Source organism: Diachasma alloeum, unplaced genomic scaffold, assembly GCF_001412515.2.
Source record: "Diachasma alloeum isolate Michigan unplaced genomic scaffold, Dall2.0 Dall_scaffold_00468, whole genome shotgun sequence".
Classification (NCBI taxonomy): domain Eukaryota; kingdom Metazoa; phylum Arthropoda; class Insecta; order Hymenoptera; family Braconidae; genus Diachasma; species Diachasma alloeum.
The window spans coordinates 182433-195821 of NW_021680601.1; the positions used below are offsets into that span (position 1 = coordinate 182433).

General features: G+C 36.5%; 1 protein-coding gene across 2 annotated transcripts; it reads left to right on the forward strand.

The window, feature by feature from the left end:
* Positions 1–244: 244 nt before the first annotated feature.
* LOC107042446 lies at positions 245–8213 on the forward strand. 2 transcript variants are annotated; one of them, XR_001461163.1, is made up of 3 exons: positions 245–461; positions 7279–7383; positions 7486–8213. XR_001461163.1 is itself a non-coding variant. In XM_015263493.1 (3 exons), exons 1-3 carry the CDS (start codon positions 874–876, stop codon positions 8028–8030), a joined length of 735 nt encoding a protein of 244 aa, XP_015118979.1. In that variant the 5' UTR covers positions 468–873; the 3' UTR covers positions 8031–8213. The 2 variants fall into 2 exon arrangements, 1 of the variants encoding a protein (XP_015118979.1); XM_015263493.1 differs by lacking the exon at positions 245–461 and adding an exon at positions 468–958.
* The last annotated feature ends 5176 nt before the right edge of the window (positions 8214–13389 follow it).

Here is a 13389-nt window from a genome sequence, read left to right on the forward strand (position 1 = left end):
TTTGTTGTGATTATCATCGAACTATTGTGTATATCGTGTATATCGTGAAGATTTATATATAGCTAGAACAAGGACGGAAAAATATTTTTGAGAAACATTTAGATAATCATTACACGCAGAAATGAGAGTCAATCCTATGAACGTTATTCAATTACTGCTGATAACATTTCAAGCGATGAATATTCCAGAATCACCTATAAATAATGAAGAAATCCAATTGAAAAACAGCATTGAGGAAGTTTTATCACATGCAATGAATGACTATTCTGGCGTCGAAGTGACGGTGGAAGATTCATTAAACTTTGAGGAACCTTACAAAGACTCGGACATGGAGATAATCGAAGACTAAGAATACGCAGATAACCTTCATGAACCGCCGATAGATCCTGATACCTGTACTAAAAATGAGGAGAATTTGTCTTACGATTACGAATCTAGAGCTGTTGCATATTGGCGGAGGGGTAAGAAGAAAAAAAATTTAAGCTTAGAATCTGTCAAGCAGAAATTTCGATAATAACTTCAATACGGCAGTTGAGACGTGGGGCACATAACATTAATAACGGGGGAGTCTATAAAGATAAACTTGATCGGATTTGTAAATACACATTACAAAATTTCAAATCTGCTGTCAACGCTGGAATGATCGTACACGATTGTGACCTACGACGATGGGTATTACATGCCCAATAAGAAACAAGTAGTGAGGATTTTTGCTTTAAAGCATCCGACAAGTGGATACGAGCATTTAAAAAAGCACATCGTATTGTCTCGAGGAAAATCAATAAATTTGTTACATCGAAAGCAATCGAAGACCGTCAAGTTCTAGAGGAAAACTCGGAACACTTTGTTCAGGATGAGAAACAACGGATTGCAATGTACGGTTTATCAAATATATATAATTCTGATCAAAGCGGATTTCAGTTTGAAATGCATTCAGGCAGAACTTTGGCTGAAGAAGGTGACAGACATGTACAATGTGTTGTGCAATCCTCAACATCGTCGAAACATAGGGGACATTCCATGTCAACTCAGCCACACCAAATTTTTTTTTGGCTGAGAAAAATCATTGCGCAGGTGCATTTTGAACTACTACATATAGGCAGTGATCATGCAAAATTTCATTGCCCTGCCACTTTTTGTTTCTGAGATAATCATTATGAAACTTGAACTTTTCAAAAAATCATTACTTCTGAATGGAGCATCCGATTATGATAAATAAATAGAGAAATAGTATATTTCAGCACGTGTTGGGCAATTTCGTCTTTAACGTGTGTGGAGTTTACAGCATGAGCCGAAGGCGAGTGATGTAACCACACACGTTAAGGACGAAATTTCCCAACAAGTACTGAACAAAATTTTATGTCACGAAGCCTGAAACCGGCTGAATTAGACACGAGACGCGAAGCGTCGAGTGTGTAATCCAGCCGGTTTCAGGCATGAGTGGCATAAATTTTCTTTTTTTCTCGTACTTCAAGATAAAAAATTCTTCACAGCCGTCAAGAAGCTTCTAGACCGGTTTTTCGAGAATTTTTCGGGTTTTCATTTTTTTTTCACTCTAGGGCCGCTCGATATTCGATCGAAATATTCTTTTTATAATAGAGGATGTCCTTATATGATATGAAAAAAATACGCCATAATGGAAGAGCGAAGCAATGCACCGGAAAAAATTTGTTTTTTTCGAAATTTTTGGGTTTTTCCGTTTTTAAAGGAGATCCATCGGTTTTTTACAAAGAAATGAGTCTATCAACCATTATTCTTCGTTCATATATGATGACATAAGACTACACCATCATGTAACGGAGAAAGAGGGCGCCGAAAAAAAAAATTTCGTCGAAATTTTTACTGGAAGGGTAGATAGTTGAATTGAACATTATCATCATCGGAAGTTTGCTAAATTATGATTAAACAAATGAGAGGAAGACACAAACGGAATCAATTAATTGATTTATCATCATCAGTCAGTTCCAAGGCTTCAATTCTAGAAAAAAACCTCAATTTCTCGATTGATTTTTTATCACCATACGATTCTGTGTGGATGGATTACCGAGCTCCTATCTTATTCTATTCTTGCAACGAGGTAAGGAATTTTCACGTTGATTACATAGAAATGATCTTTATTCTCGGAATTGATATCTTTGGATTTCATTGAATGCCGCGGAGTGATAGATGTGCGAATCGAATGCGGGCTCCTGGTGAGAAGGGACACCTCGGTTATAATTTACGTCCGATTTTCTTGACACTACACGAGAAATTTCCTTTTTTACCATTGTCCTCGAAAATCTGTGGCCAATGCCAAACGAGAGCTCCAACTTATGTCATTCCTCCATCTGTCCCCATGGTTAAACTTAATGCACATCTTCAGCGTTTGGAAACTCGATCCGATATATCAATGCTCCAAGCCGAAAAATGTGACCCAAGTCTGGAGGTGATGAACAATTCTCTGAGATCAGGTCGATCTTTTCATCTTGATGATTCTGGCATATCAATCGACGAAGAACCAGAAAATGAAGCTGAATTCGACAGTTCTTCCATGGATTATGATTCGGAAGATGACCAAAGTGACATTGATCCATCTTCATCTGAGCAGTATCGATCTGCAAGAGAAATAGAATTAGAAGAAATATGGATGGTTTGAAGCAGAAATTCAAAGATCTGAAAAACTACCGTGAGCACCTTCAAATCTTGACGGTTCTTCCACAGTCGTGGAGTGCGCGGAAAATAGCTTCTGAATTTGGAACTACCAGATACATGGCGTCAAGAGCGAAAAGATCGAGAAAAATTAAACGAGTGTTTGCTTCACCAATTGCGAAAGCAGGTCATTCACTACCCAGCACAACCGTCGAGAAGGTACACCATTTTTACCTAGAGCACAATCGTGTCATGCCAGGAATGAAAGATAAACCATCCATCAAGATCAATGGAGAAAAGAAAGTAGAACAAAAGCGAATGATACTCGAAAATCTAAAAGTCCTTCATTGGAAGTACAAACATGCCAATGAAGATGCTAAGGTTGGTTTCAGTAAGTTTACCGAGCTGAGACCTAAACAATGTGTAGTGGCGGGAGCAAATGGCACTCACGTGGTATGTGTTTGTATGTATCATGAAAATTGCAAATTGATGCTTGAGGCAATTAATATTGCGACTCTAACGCAAGATTCCCCCTGTCCACTCAGAGATTACAAAGATTGTCTAGCAAAATTGATGTGTACAAATCCAACCCTGGCCTGTCATCTGGATAAATGTAACGATTGTCCTGGAGTGAAATCATTATCATGTGAACTGAAGAAACTTCTCTCTGATTCTCTCGTGGAAATGGTGNTGAAGCTGAATTCGACAGTTCTTCCATGGATTATGATTCGGAAGATGACCAAAGTGACATTGATCCATCTTCATCTGAGCAGTATCGATCTGCAAGAGAAATAGAATTAGAAGAAATATGGATGGTTTGAAGCAGAAATTCAAAGATCTGAAAAACTACCGTGAGCACCTTCAAATCTTGACGGTTCTTCCACAGTCGTGGAGTGCGCGGAAAATAGCTTCTGAATTTGGAACTACCAGATACATGGCGTCAAGAGCGAAAAGATCGAGAAAAATTAAACGAGTGTTTGCTTCACCAATTGCGAAAGCAGGTCATTCACTACCCAGCACAACCGTCGAGAAGGTACACCATTTTTACCTAGAGCACAGTCGTGTCATGCCAGGAATGAAAGATAAACCATCCATCAAGATCAATGGAGAAAAGAAAGTAGAACAAAAGCGAATGATACTCGAAAATCTAAAAGTCCTTCATTGGAAGTACAAACATGCCAATGAAGATGCTAAGGTTGGTTTCAGTAAGTTTGCCGAGCTGAGACCTAAACAATGTGTAGTGGCGGGAGCAAATGGCACTCACGTGGTATGTGTTTGTATGTATCATGAAAATTGCAAATTGATGCTTGAGGCAATTAATATTGCGACTCTAACGCAAGATTCCCCCTGTCCACTCAGAGATTACAAAGATTGTCTAGCAAAATTGATGTGTACAAATCCAACCCTGGCCTGTCATCTGGATAAATGTAACGATTGTCCTGGAGTGAAATCATTATCATGTGAACTGAAGAAACTTCTCTCTGATTCTCTCGTGGAAATGGTGGAATTTCGCGTGTGGCAAAGTACTGACAGGTGTACCTTGCAGACACAGACCCTCCCGATGGATGAATTCATTGATCTTCTAACGGAACGATTGATTACTATCAATCTTCAATCTTCTTCAATACTATTGAAGCCCCATCACTTCATCGCTAAAGAACAATCGGCTCTTGTCAAACAGCGAAAAGAGAATTTGGATAATGGAGAAGTACTACTGCATTGTGATTTTTCGGAAAATTACGCTTTTGGGGCTCAAGATGCTGCTCAATCCCTCCACTACAATAATGGCCAGTGTACAGTTCACCCCATTGTTTACTACTATCGCGAAGAAAATGGAATACAACATCGGAGTTTAGTCGTTTTGTCGGACAGTACGACTCACGTTACTGCCGCTGTTTATTTGATACAGAAGATTTTAATACAGCATGTGAAAGACAGCTGTGAAAGCGTGGAGAAAATTATCTATGTCACCGATGGAGCTGCACAACATTACAAGAATCGTTTTCAGATCAGAAATTTCTTTCATCACAAGANGCTTCTGAATTTGGAACTACCAGATACATGGCGTCAAGAGCGAAAAGATCGAGAAAAATTAAACNGATGGTTTGAAGCAGAAATTCAAAGATCTGAAAAACTACCGTGAGCACCTTCAAATCTTGACGGTTCTTCCACAGTCGTGGAGTGCGCGGAAAATAGCTTCTGAATTTGGAACTACCAGATACATGGCGTCAAGAGCGAAAAGATCGAGAAAAATTAAACGAGTGTTTGCTTCACCAATTGCGAAAGCAGGTCATTCACTACCCAGCACAACCGTCGAGAAGGTACACCATTTTTACCTAGAGCACAATCGTGTCATGCCAGGAATGAAAGATAAACCATCCATCAAGATCAATGGAGAAAAGAAAGTAGAACAAAAGCGAATGATACTCGAAAATCTAAAAGTCCTTCATTGGAAGTACAAACATGCCAATGAAGATGCTAAGGTTGGTTTCAGTAAGTTTGCCGAGCTGAGACCTAAACAATGTGTAGTGGCGGGAGCAAATGGCACTCACGTGGTATGTGTTTGTATGTATCATGAAAATTGCAAATTGATGCTTGAGGCAATTAATATTGCGACTCTAACGCAAGATTCCCCCTGTCCACTCAGAGATTACAAAGATTGTCTAGCAAAATTGATGTGTACAAATCCAACCCTGGCCTGTCATCTGGATAAATGTAACGATTGTCCTGGAGTGAAATCATTATCATGTGAACTGAAGAAACTTCTCTCTGATTCTCTCGTGGAAATGGTGGAATTTCGCGTGTGGCAAAGTACTGACAGGTGTACCTTGCAGACACAGACCCTCCCGATGGATGAATTCATTGATCTTCTAACGGAACGATTGATTACTATCAATCTTCAATCTTCTTCAATACTATTGAAGCCCCATCACTTCATCGCTAAAGAACAATCGGCTCTTGTCAAACAGCGAAAAGAGAATTTGGATAATGGAGAAGTACTACTGCATTGTGATTTTTCGGAAAATTACGCTTTTGGGGCTCAAGATGCTGCTCAATCCCTCCACTACAATAATGGCCAGTGTACAGTTCACCCCATTGTTTACTACTATCGCGAAGAAAATGGAATACAACATCGGAGTTTAGTCGTTTTGTCGGACAGTACGACTCACGTTACTGCCGCTGTTTATTTGATACAGAAGATTTTAATACAGCATGTGAAAGACAGCTGTGAAAGCGTGGAGAAAATTATCTATGTCACCGATGGAGCTGCACAACATTACAAGAATCGTTTTCAGATCAGAAATTTCTTTCATCACAAGACTGATTTTGGCATAGATGCGGAAGCCCATTTTCATGCAACCGCGCACGGTAAAGGAGCTTATGACGGAGTAGGTGTCTTTAAGAAAGAAGCGAAACGTAAGAGCTTGCAAATCGTTCATGGTGAACCAATCCTCACGCCAGATGCTTTGTTTCGATGGTCAAACAGAATTTTGAAGGAATTGATGTTTTTTTTTCACCAAAGCAGAACACAAGAATATCAAAACTGAGTTGAGAGAGAGATTTGATAGTGCCAAAGCTATTCCAGCCATTCAAAAACATCATTGTTTTATTCCGATACCGGGAGAGCAATTGTTAATTAAACGATATTCGGCTTCTACTAACGAGGAGTTTTTCCCAAAGCAAAAACAAACAACAACAAAACGAAAAATCCGCAGAAGACAGTAATCGTGATGTAAATAATTCATCAGTGCATGTTGGAACTTGTCGTTGAAGAGAGTGGAGAATTTCTCCGTATTGTAAAAATGTAAAAATGTGAAAATATAAAATGTTGTCGTTATAGAAGAAGAAAAATTGTTTTTTTCCCATACTTTTTCGTTAGTGGAAAGCACGGTGTGTTGTTGAGATAGGATTTATAGTCGTATCAATAGTCTATTCTATCCATCAGAACAGAAAATGTCTATTGACAAACCCCTTTTTCAGTAATAATAATGCAACTCTCCTAAACGACAGACAAACGTAAAAATTTCGAAGGAAATTTTTTTTCGGAGCATTCTTTCTCTCTTACATGATGGCGAACTCTTTTGCCATAATATATGAATAAAGAATAATAGTTGTCAGACTGATTTCTTTGAAAAAAACCCGATGAATCTCTCCTAAAAACTGAAAAACCCAAAAATTTCGTATGACGTATTTTTTTCATATCATATAAGGACATCCTCTATCATAAAAAAAATATTTCGATCGAATATCGAGCGGCCCTAGAGTGAAAAAAAAATGAAAACGCGAAAAATTCTCGAAAAACCGGTCTAGGAGCTTCTTGACGGCTCTGAAGTATTCTTTATCTTGAAGTACTAGAAAAAACGAAAATTTTCTTCTTTTATTCATCAAAATCGGATGCTCCATTCAGAAGTAATTATTTTTTGAAAATTTCACGTTTCGTAATGATTATCTCAGAAACAAAAAGTGGCAGGGCAATGAAATTTTGCATGATCACTGGCTATATGTAGTAGTTCAAAATGCAACTACTCAATGATTTTTTCCAGACAAAAAAAAATCCGGTGTGGCTGAGTTGACATGGAATGTCCCATAGTTATACTATTCAACCAATTATATCAGCTGAAGGGAAACTCCTCTCTCCACTCTTTTTAGTTTTAAAAGCACCAAGCGGTCATTTCGCTCCCAGAGTAGAGGAAAAACTGCTTCGTCCGGATAATGTATACGCAGATGTATCCAAATCTGGCAAACTGACTTCAGGTATGAGACTGTGTTGATTCGTCTAATACTTCGTTTCTTATTTATCCGTAATAATGACGTCGCTCCAACGATAACCTTTATTTGTTCTATAATTTTTTTCAGAACATTTCAAAACTTGGTTGCAATATGTTTTTGTCCCTAATGTTGGTGCGAAAAGTCTATTATTGGTGGATTCGTGGACCGGACACTGTTCTCCAATCGTGGAAGCTACCAAAATACGCAATAAGGATGTGGAGGTAATGACTATACCTAAAGGGACAACTGGAAAACTCCAACCACTCGAGGTTTTTGGATTTAGAGTTTGGAAAAACTTCATAAAAGATTTCTCTGATAGTGTTATATTAATGGATTATGATTTGAATTTACATTTAACGAATGATGTCATCAAGTTGCAATCTCCAACTCATAATCAATTGTCGTCACCACGATATGTCAATCTCTTCAAATATGCTTGGTACAGAAGCAGTTACGTAGAAACCAAACCAGATCAATTTGAAAATCCCGTCCATTTCGCATTCGGTGAATCTTGCAAATCGCATTGCGAAATACCGGGATGTACGAATATTGCTATTATTCGTTGCTCTTGGTGCAAGAAGTCATTATGTTTCAAACACTTCTTCGACGACTATCATTATTGCAAAAAATAGAATGAATAAATAAATGAGGAAAATTATAAGAAGACCTCAAAATATTATTTTCTTAGCGCCTTATGATAGGAAAAATAAGAAAACGTATGAATAGTGATGACGTAGTAGGGGTGGAGTGAAGGAAGAATAGAAAAAAAGAAATGATGATGTAATTCTCAGATCATTATATTCTTAGGTATGTAAAAATATAAATAAAAGTGATATTCTGAAAGAATATTCTTCAACATCCCTCTATCCTTCTTATGAATTTAGAAAAAGGGCTGTACTAGGCTGCACTGTATTCATTCCTCCTAAAAAAAAAACAAGTGGGGAATGCCATTATAAGGAACTGCGTATAGCTGTTGTTGCTAAGAAATTAGCAACAAGCTTCCGAATGGATTTTTGTTCCTCAGATTTTATTGTTTCCACTTTTTTTCTTCATCATAATATTTATTCGAATACATGGAAGTGTATCTAAATTGTCTTTATATTCAATTACATTTTTATCACCTCATCATGTGATAAAGTACTCAATTGAAAATCGAATTATAATGCAATCGAGTGAAGTTGGTTCGTTATGAAATTGTTTCATTCATACTATCACTGACAGCTCCATCAATTGTGCAAAACATGTCGAAAGGTAATTAATTTTTTATATTATTAATAATCCTCCCTCTTATTTTATATTTCTCTCTTAATATATTTCCATTTATTTTGATGATTTATATGGATTCATTGAAAAGATCTCATGATGCGATTGATAGTAATTCGTCTTCACAATCAGGAACATCTTATAGAGGAAATCAAGAGGTTGGAAATACAGGTAAAAACTATTTTCTACATTCTCCATCGTTCCCAACTGAATATTTTCCCACTGTCGGATTGTGTTCATTATATTTCCAATTTCTTTAACTTTGATTTTAGTATATTTTATTTAGTTGAGTTGGCAAAATTAGAGTTCCTACTTTTGATTGTGTGATTACTGTTCATGTGTAATGAATTTCCCTTCCATATCATGTTTTCTTACAGTTTATTTTTCCTTTTTCAGACGAAACGTTTAATTTTACTGTCACTCCGTCCCATATTCTTCGTATGTACCACAATGACATTAAATTGCGAATGATGTGAGTGGAAATGTATAATATTTAATTATTACATAGTTACTGTTTAATCTTTGATTTTCAATTCTAGATCTATTGTCGGAGTAGTTGATCAGGTTATGCCTATAATTACGTTAAGTGGTCCTGCGAGCAAGAGTTTGTTTAAATGGACCTTGAATAATGGCGATTGTGAACGAGTTGAGTGGATTTCTTGGAATAGTCAAATCAAGAGAATTGAATCATCTATTTTTTTGGGCAATGTAAGATTTTGTTAGTTAATCAGCAATTGATCAATGTTGATGACTCGAGTATTGGTTTTGATTTTGATGATTATGTTCCACAGGAGAGTCATTTATGACAAATCAAAATCGTCATTCAATATTTCAGTAGTGAATTTGTCGAACAGTTTAAATCGACTTAGCTCCTAGTTGAGTTTTTTGAGAATATGTTACAATCTAGGAGAGATCGCAGAATTTTTTAAGAAGCCTTTTTTTTACAGTAAAATCAGAGCTACCAAAAAGGTTGTGACAACGTTGTCGTCAACTAAAAATTGTTATTTGGATTTATATATTTTGAGTACTGTTGGGTAGCGGACTGCGTTCGGTGTCCGATGAAAATTAAAATCGCGCGAATTGGGCCGTTCATGGCAATGGGAAAATTCGGGATTGCCGAATAAAGACGGAAACTCCCGAAAGCTTCGCGAGGACAATGTGCGAAAATCCGGTGTGTGCCTCTGGGGAGTATTCCGACAGACAGGACACAGGTCGGATCGTAGAGAATTGAGTATCAAGTAAAAGTATTGAAATTAAACTAAAATTGATTATTATCATTGTAAGAGTCAAAGTCTGGTGTAATTACGTCGATGGAGGTCACTTATGTAAGGTCAGAGTCGAGTTATATTATTCTGTAAAGTTCGGGAGGAGTTGTTAATGAAACTACTGAAGATATTGAGTAAATGGAAGGTCTGTGGCTCGTGACGCCAACCGCGAGTTCACTTAGACTTACTTTTGTAAAATCCAATTTTGAAGAGTAAAAAATCTAGTACGACGATTGTATTAAAGAAAATTCTTTTCTATAATAAACCCAAATTGTTTTGTTTATTATTCTAATTTTTGTGTGATTGATTTGGAGCCCACGAACGTAAGGAGTTTCGTCCTCCTTCCCCCTTGAGAGAAAATTTCGCTGAGCAGTCGATTTTTTGTTGGTCTTTACCGAATAATAATTATAATTAAAATTAAGAGCCAACTGGCGCCCATACATGTAAATATATTGAGTAAAGTTTTGGATCATTAAAATTTCATTCGTCACAAGGTTACTTCGAAAATTCCATTATCCTCCTTATATTCCGAGATATTTATTTCAAACTCACCACAGAATAAAGTTAACTTAAACTGATTGACTACGTCACTATGGATTTTACAGTGTTTTGAACTCATTAGAGACTTTTCATCCACCCCCCCCCTTTTTTTTCTCTAAACTAGAATGATATTTGACGAGTAATTTTTTTTTTAACATTGAAGTAGTGTTGGAGACCCGTAATTTTATGTTCTTGATGATTTTCGCCAGAAAAACATCATTTTATCTTTAAGATTGACTATCAATTGATAAATAATTCCTTAATATAATTATGTTTTAATTATCGTGGATTTTTCATTAAATAGGCTCTCTTTATTAATGGAATTTTCATGAGGGCTGGAAATCCAAAATATATAAACGGAACAGTATTATTCCAGTTGACTATTCAGTCGAATACCACTATAAATGTGATGCACAAATTTGGCCCTAATATTCATCAATTAAATATTTTGAACCAAAATTTAAGGTTGATTGAACTGGAAGATGTGTGTAATCATTGTCAATGCATTCGTGAGTAGTATCTTCTGTTCTCAAAGATTAAAGTAATATTGCCACTGTTAGAGAAAAAACACTGAAATTTTATAAATAGTTGGAAGGAAGTTTTCCAGAGAGTTCTATTGAATTTCATTTAAAGGAATCATCAAATTTCTACATTCCAGTGAGAGTGAAATCAAATTTCTCATTTTCAATTACAAAAAGAATTCAAAATTTTCAAAAGTAGCAGAAATTTCAGCCAAAAATTTCTTACAATGTGTTTTTTATTGAAATTTGATCGATGTTTCTCTAATTCTTTTCCCTTCTTTTATTTATACATGTACAAGGTTTTACAAAACCAATTTTTCCCTGATTCAAAGAGCAGAAGGATCACCTTCAGTTTGCTTTGATGTCATTGGGGCTGATGATTTCTGTTTGGAAGTGAAAATTGTTCAGTTTGATAATCGTTTAACTCATACTTTTGAAATAGGACAAAATGTTGAGATTCAAGGTTTTATTCGGAAATCAGGTGTGTATATTGATTGATAACTTATATTCTCGAAGATTCTTTACCATTTCCAGTTCAATAACTCTTCCATGTCCATTTATTTATTTCAGAGGATTTTCCTCCTCAACTCATTGCTCATACCCTAGGAGACATCGTTGTGATTGATGGAGTTGTCAAAGATGTGTCCTATCTTTGCAAATATGTTAAGAGTCCCGTCGAAAATGTGAAAAAATCTCGGCAGGATTGATTCAAAATTTTGTATTTTTTTTTCATGGAAATTTTGTCCATTTTACCATCATTTATGCATCAACTTTTCTTTTATTGGAATTTTTAATCGTACAAGTAAAAAATTTCCTCTCTCTACCGTAGTCATTCGAAATTGTATTCAATTTATTAATTTAATCCATAAATGACCAGTATACCCCTTCTAGAAATGATTATTTATGTTAATTTTTGTCCAAAATGTCCTTCTTAACATATGTTTAGGCTTTCAAGTGTTGTAATTTCCATTTTCTTCTCTAATATCTCATTTATTACAAACTGCAAATAACTCCTAATAATAGATAAAAAAATAAGTAGCCTGCACGAGAACGTCAAGAGACCCCAGGAGACACTCCACTAAATTTCTCGTAACCCAAGCATCTTCCCCCTCACAAATTTCGATCCCCTTGAATTTAATAATGATTCGTATCTGTCATGAATTCTCTGCATTTTTCAACGTTTAGTAGTTGTTGTTTCCTCAAACTCTCTTGAGTGGTCCAACTTCCTTTCCTCCAGTTAGTAGCCTGCGTAGCCAAATATATGAAAGTTATTTTTGAGAACGGAATCACAAAGGTGCACGTCTTGAACCGGAGGATGATTGACCTCATAACGTATACGATGAAGAGTTATGACGAGCACATGTCCAACCTCCAGGTGGCGAGTACAGCCCTAGACATGAATGCGAACCTACAGTTTGTGAGTGGATGTTCTCTACTAAGAGACCATGAATAAAGGGTAAAAAAGCAGCATAAGTTCCTACAGACGTCGAATTTCTTTGCTGTGATCCATAAATCATCGAACTCGAGTCATTGATGCGCTCAAGACTATCAGATATTAGGCATGCTCCTTCAGGTTAACACCTCAAGACATGTGGGTCTTGACCTCAGTAGTTATGATCATAAATATATCTCAATCGACAAGTGACAACAGAATTTCATTTATATCTATTGGAAATTATGGGATCAGGGAAAAAGAAAAATAACTTTGACACCAAAGACAGAGATTGAGTTGGAGTTGAGCATTTATTTTAGTGGTCCTTTCTTCACGCTTTTTGGGAGTAGACTAAAACTTGGACAATAGAGACCTTCGTAGAGACCTCAAGTACCATGTGTTTCTTTTCTATGGTATTCGGTGACGTCGACTGTGCATAAACAACTGCATACAGACCACACGCACCCACCACTCCTATACTAAGAAATATGTATAGTTTAGAGAGGCTACATTCCTTAAAAATTAAATTATTATTTTGCTCATTTCAATACTCCTACTCAAAATAATTAATTTAATTGAATTTAATAAACTTGTTCTATATGGGGAAGATACGAAAAATTGGTTCAACATTCGTTGCATAGCATATGGGAAAACCCCGAAAAACCCAATCAAACCAAATACATGATGTACATTATGTCTATCTTAAACAAGTATAACCTTATTTATACATATACAGGGTGTTTCAGAAGTACATGTACATCTGAACACCCTAGGATCAGGGGGTGATTCTGAGCAGGAAAGTCCTCTTGCACTTTTTGATCGGACTCACCCCTAAAAAGTTATTGGCAATTAAGGGTGGTCCAATGGGGGGTGATTTTTAAGCGGGCGCACATCCATGTGATATGCAGTATATGTGTGTGTGCCCGCCCCACCATTCTACGAGACAAAAGAGCGCAACGATATTGCTCTC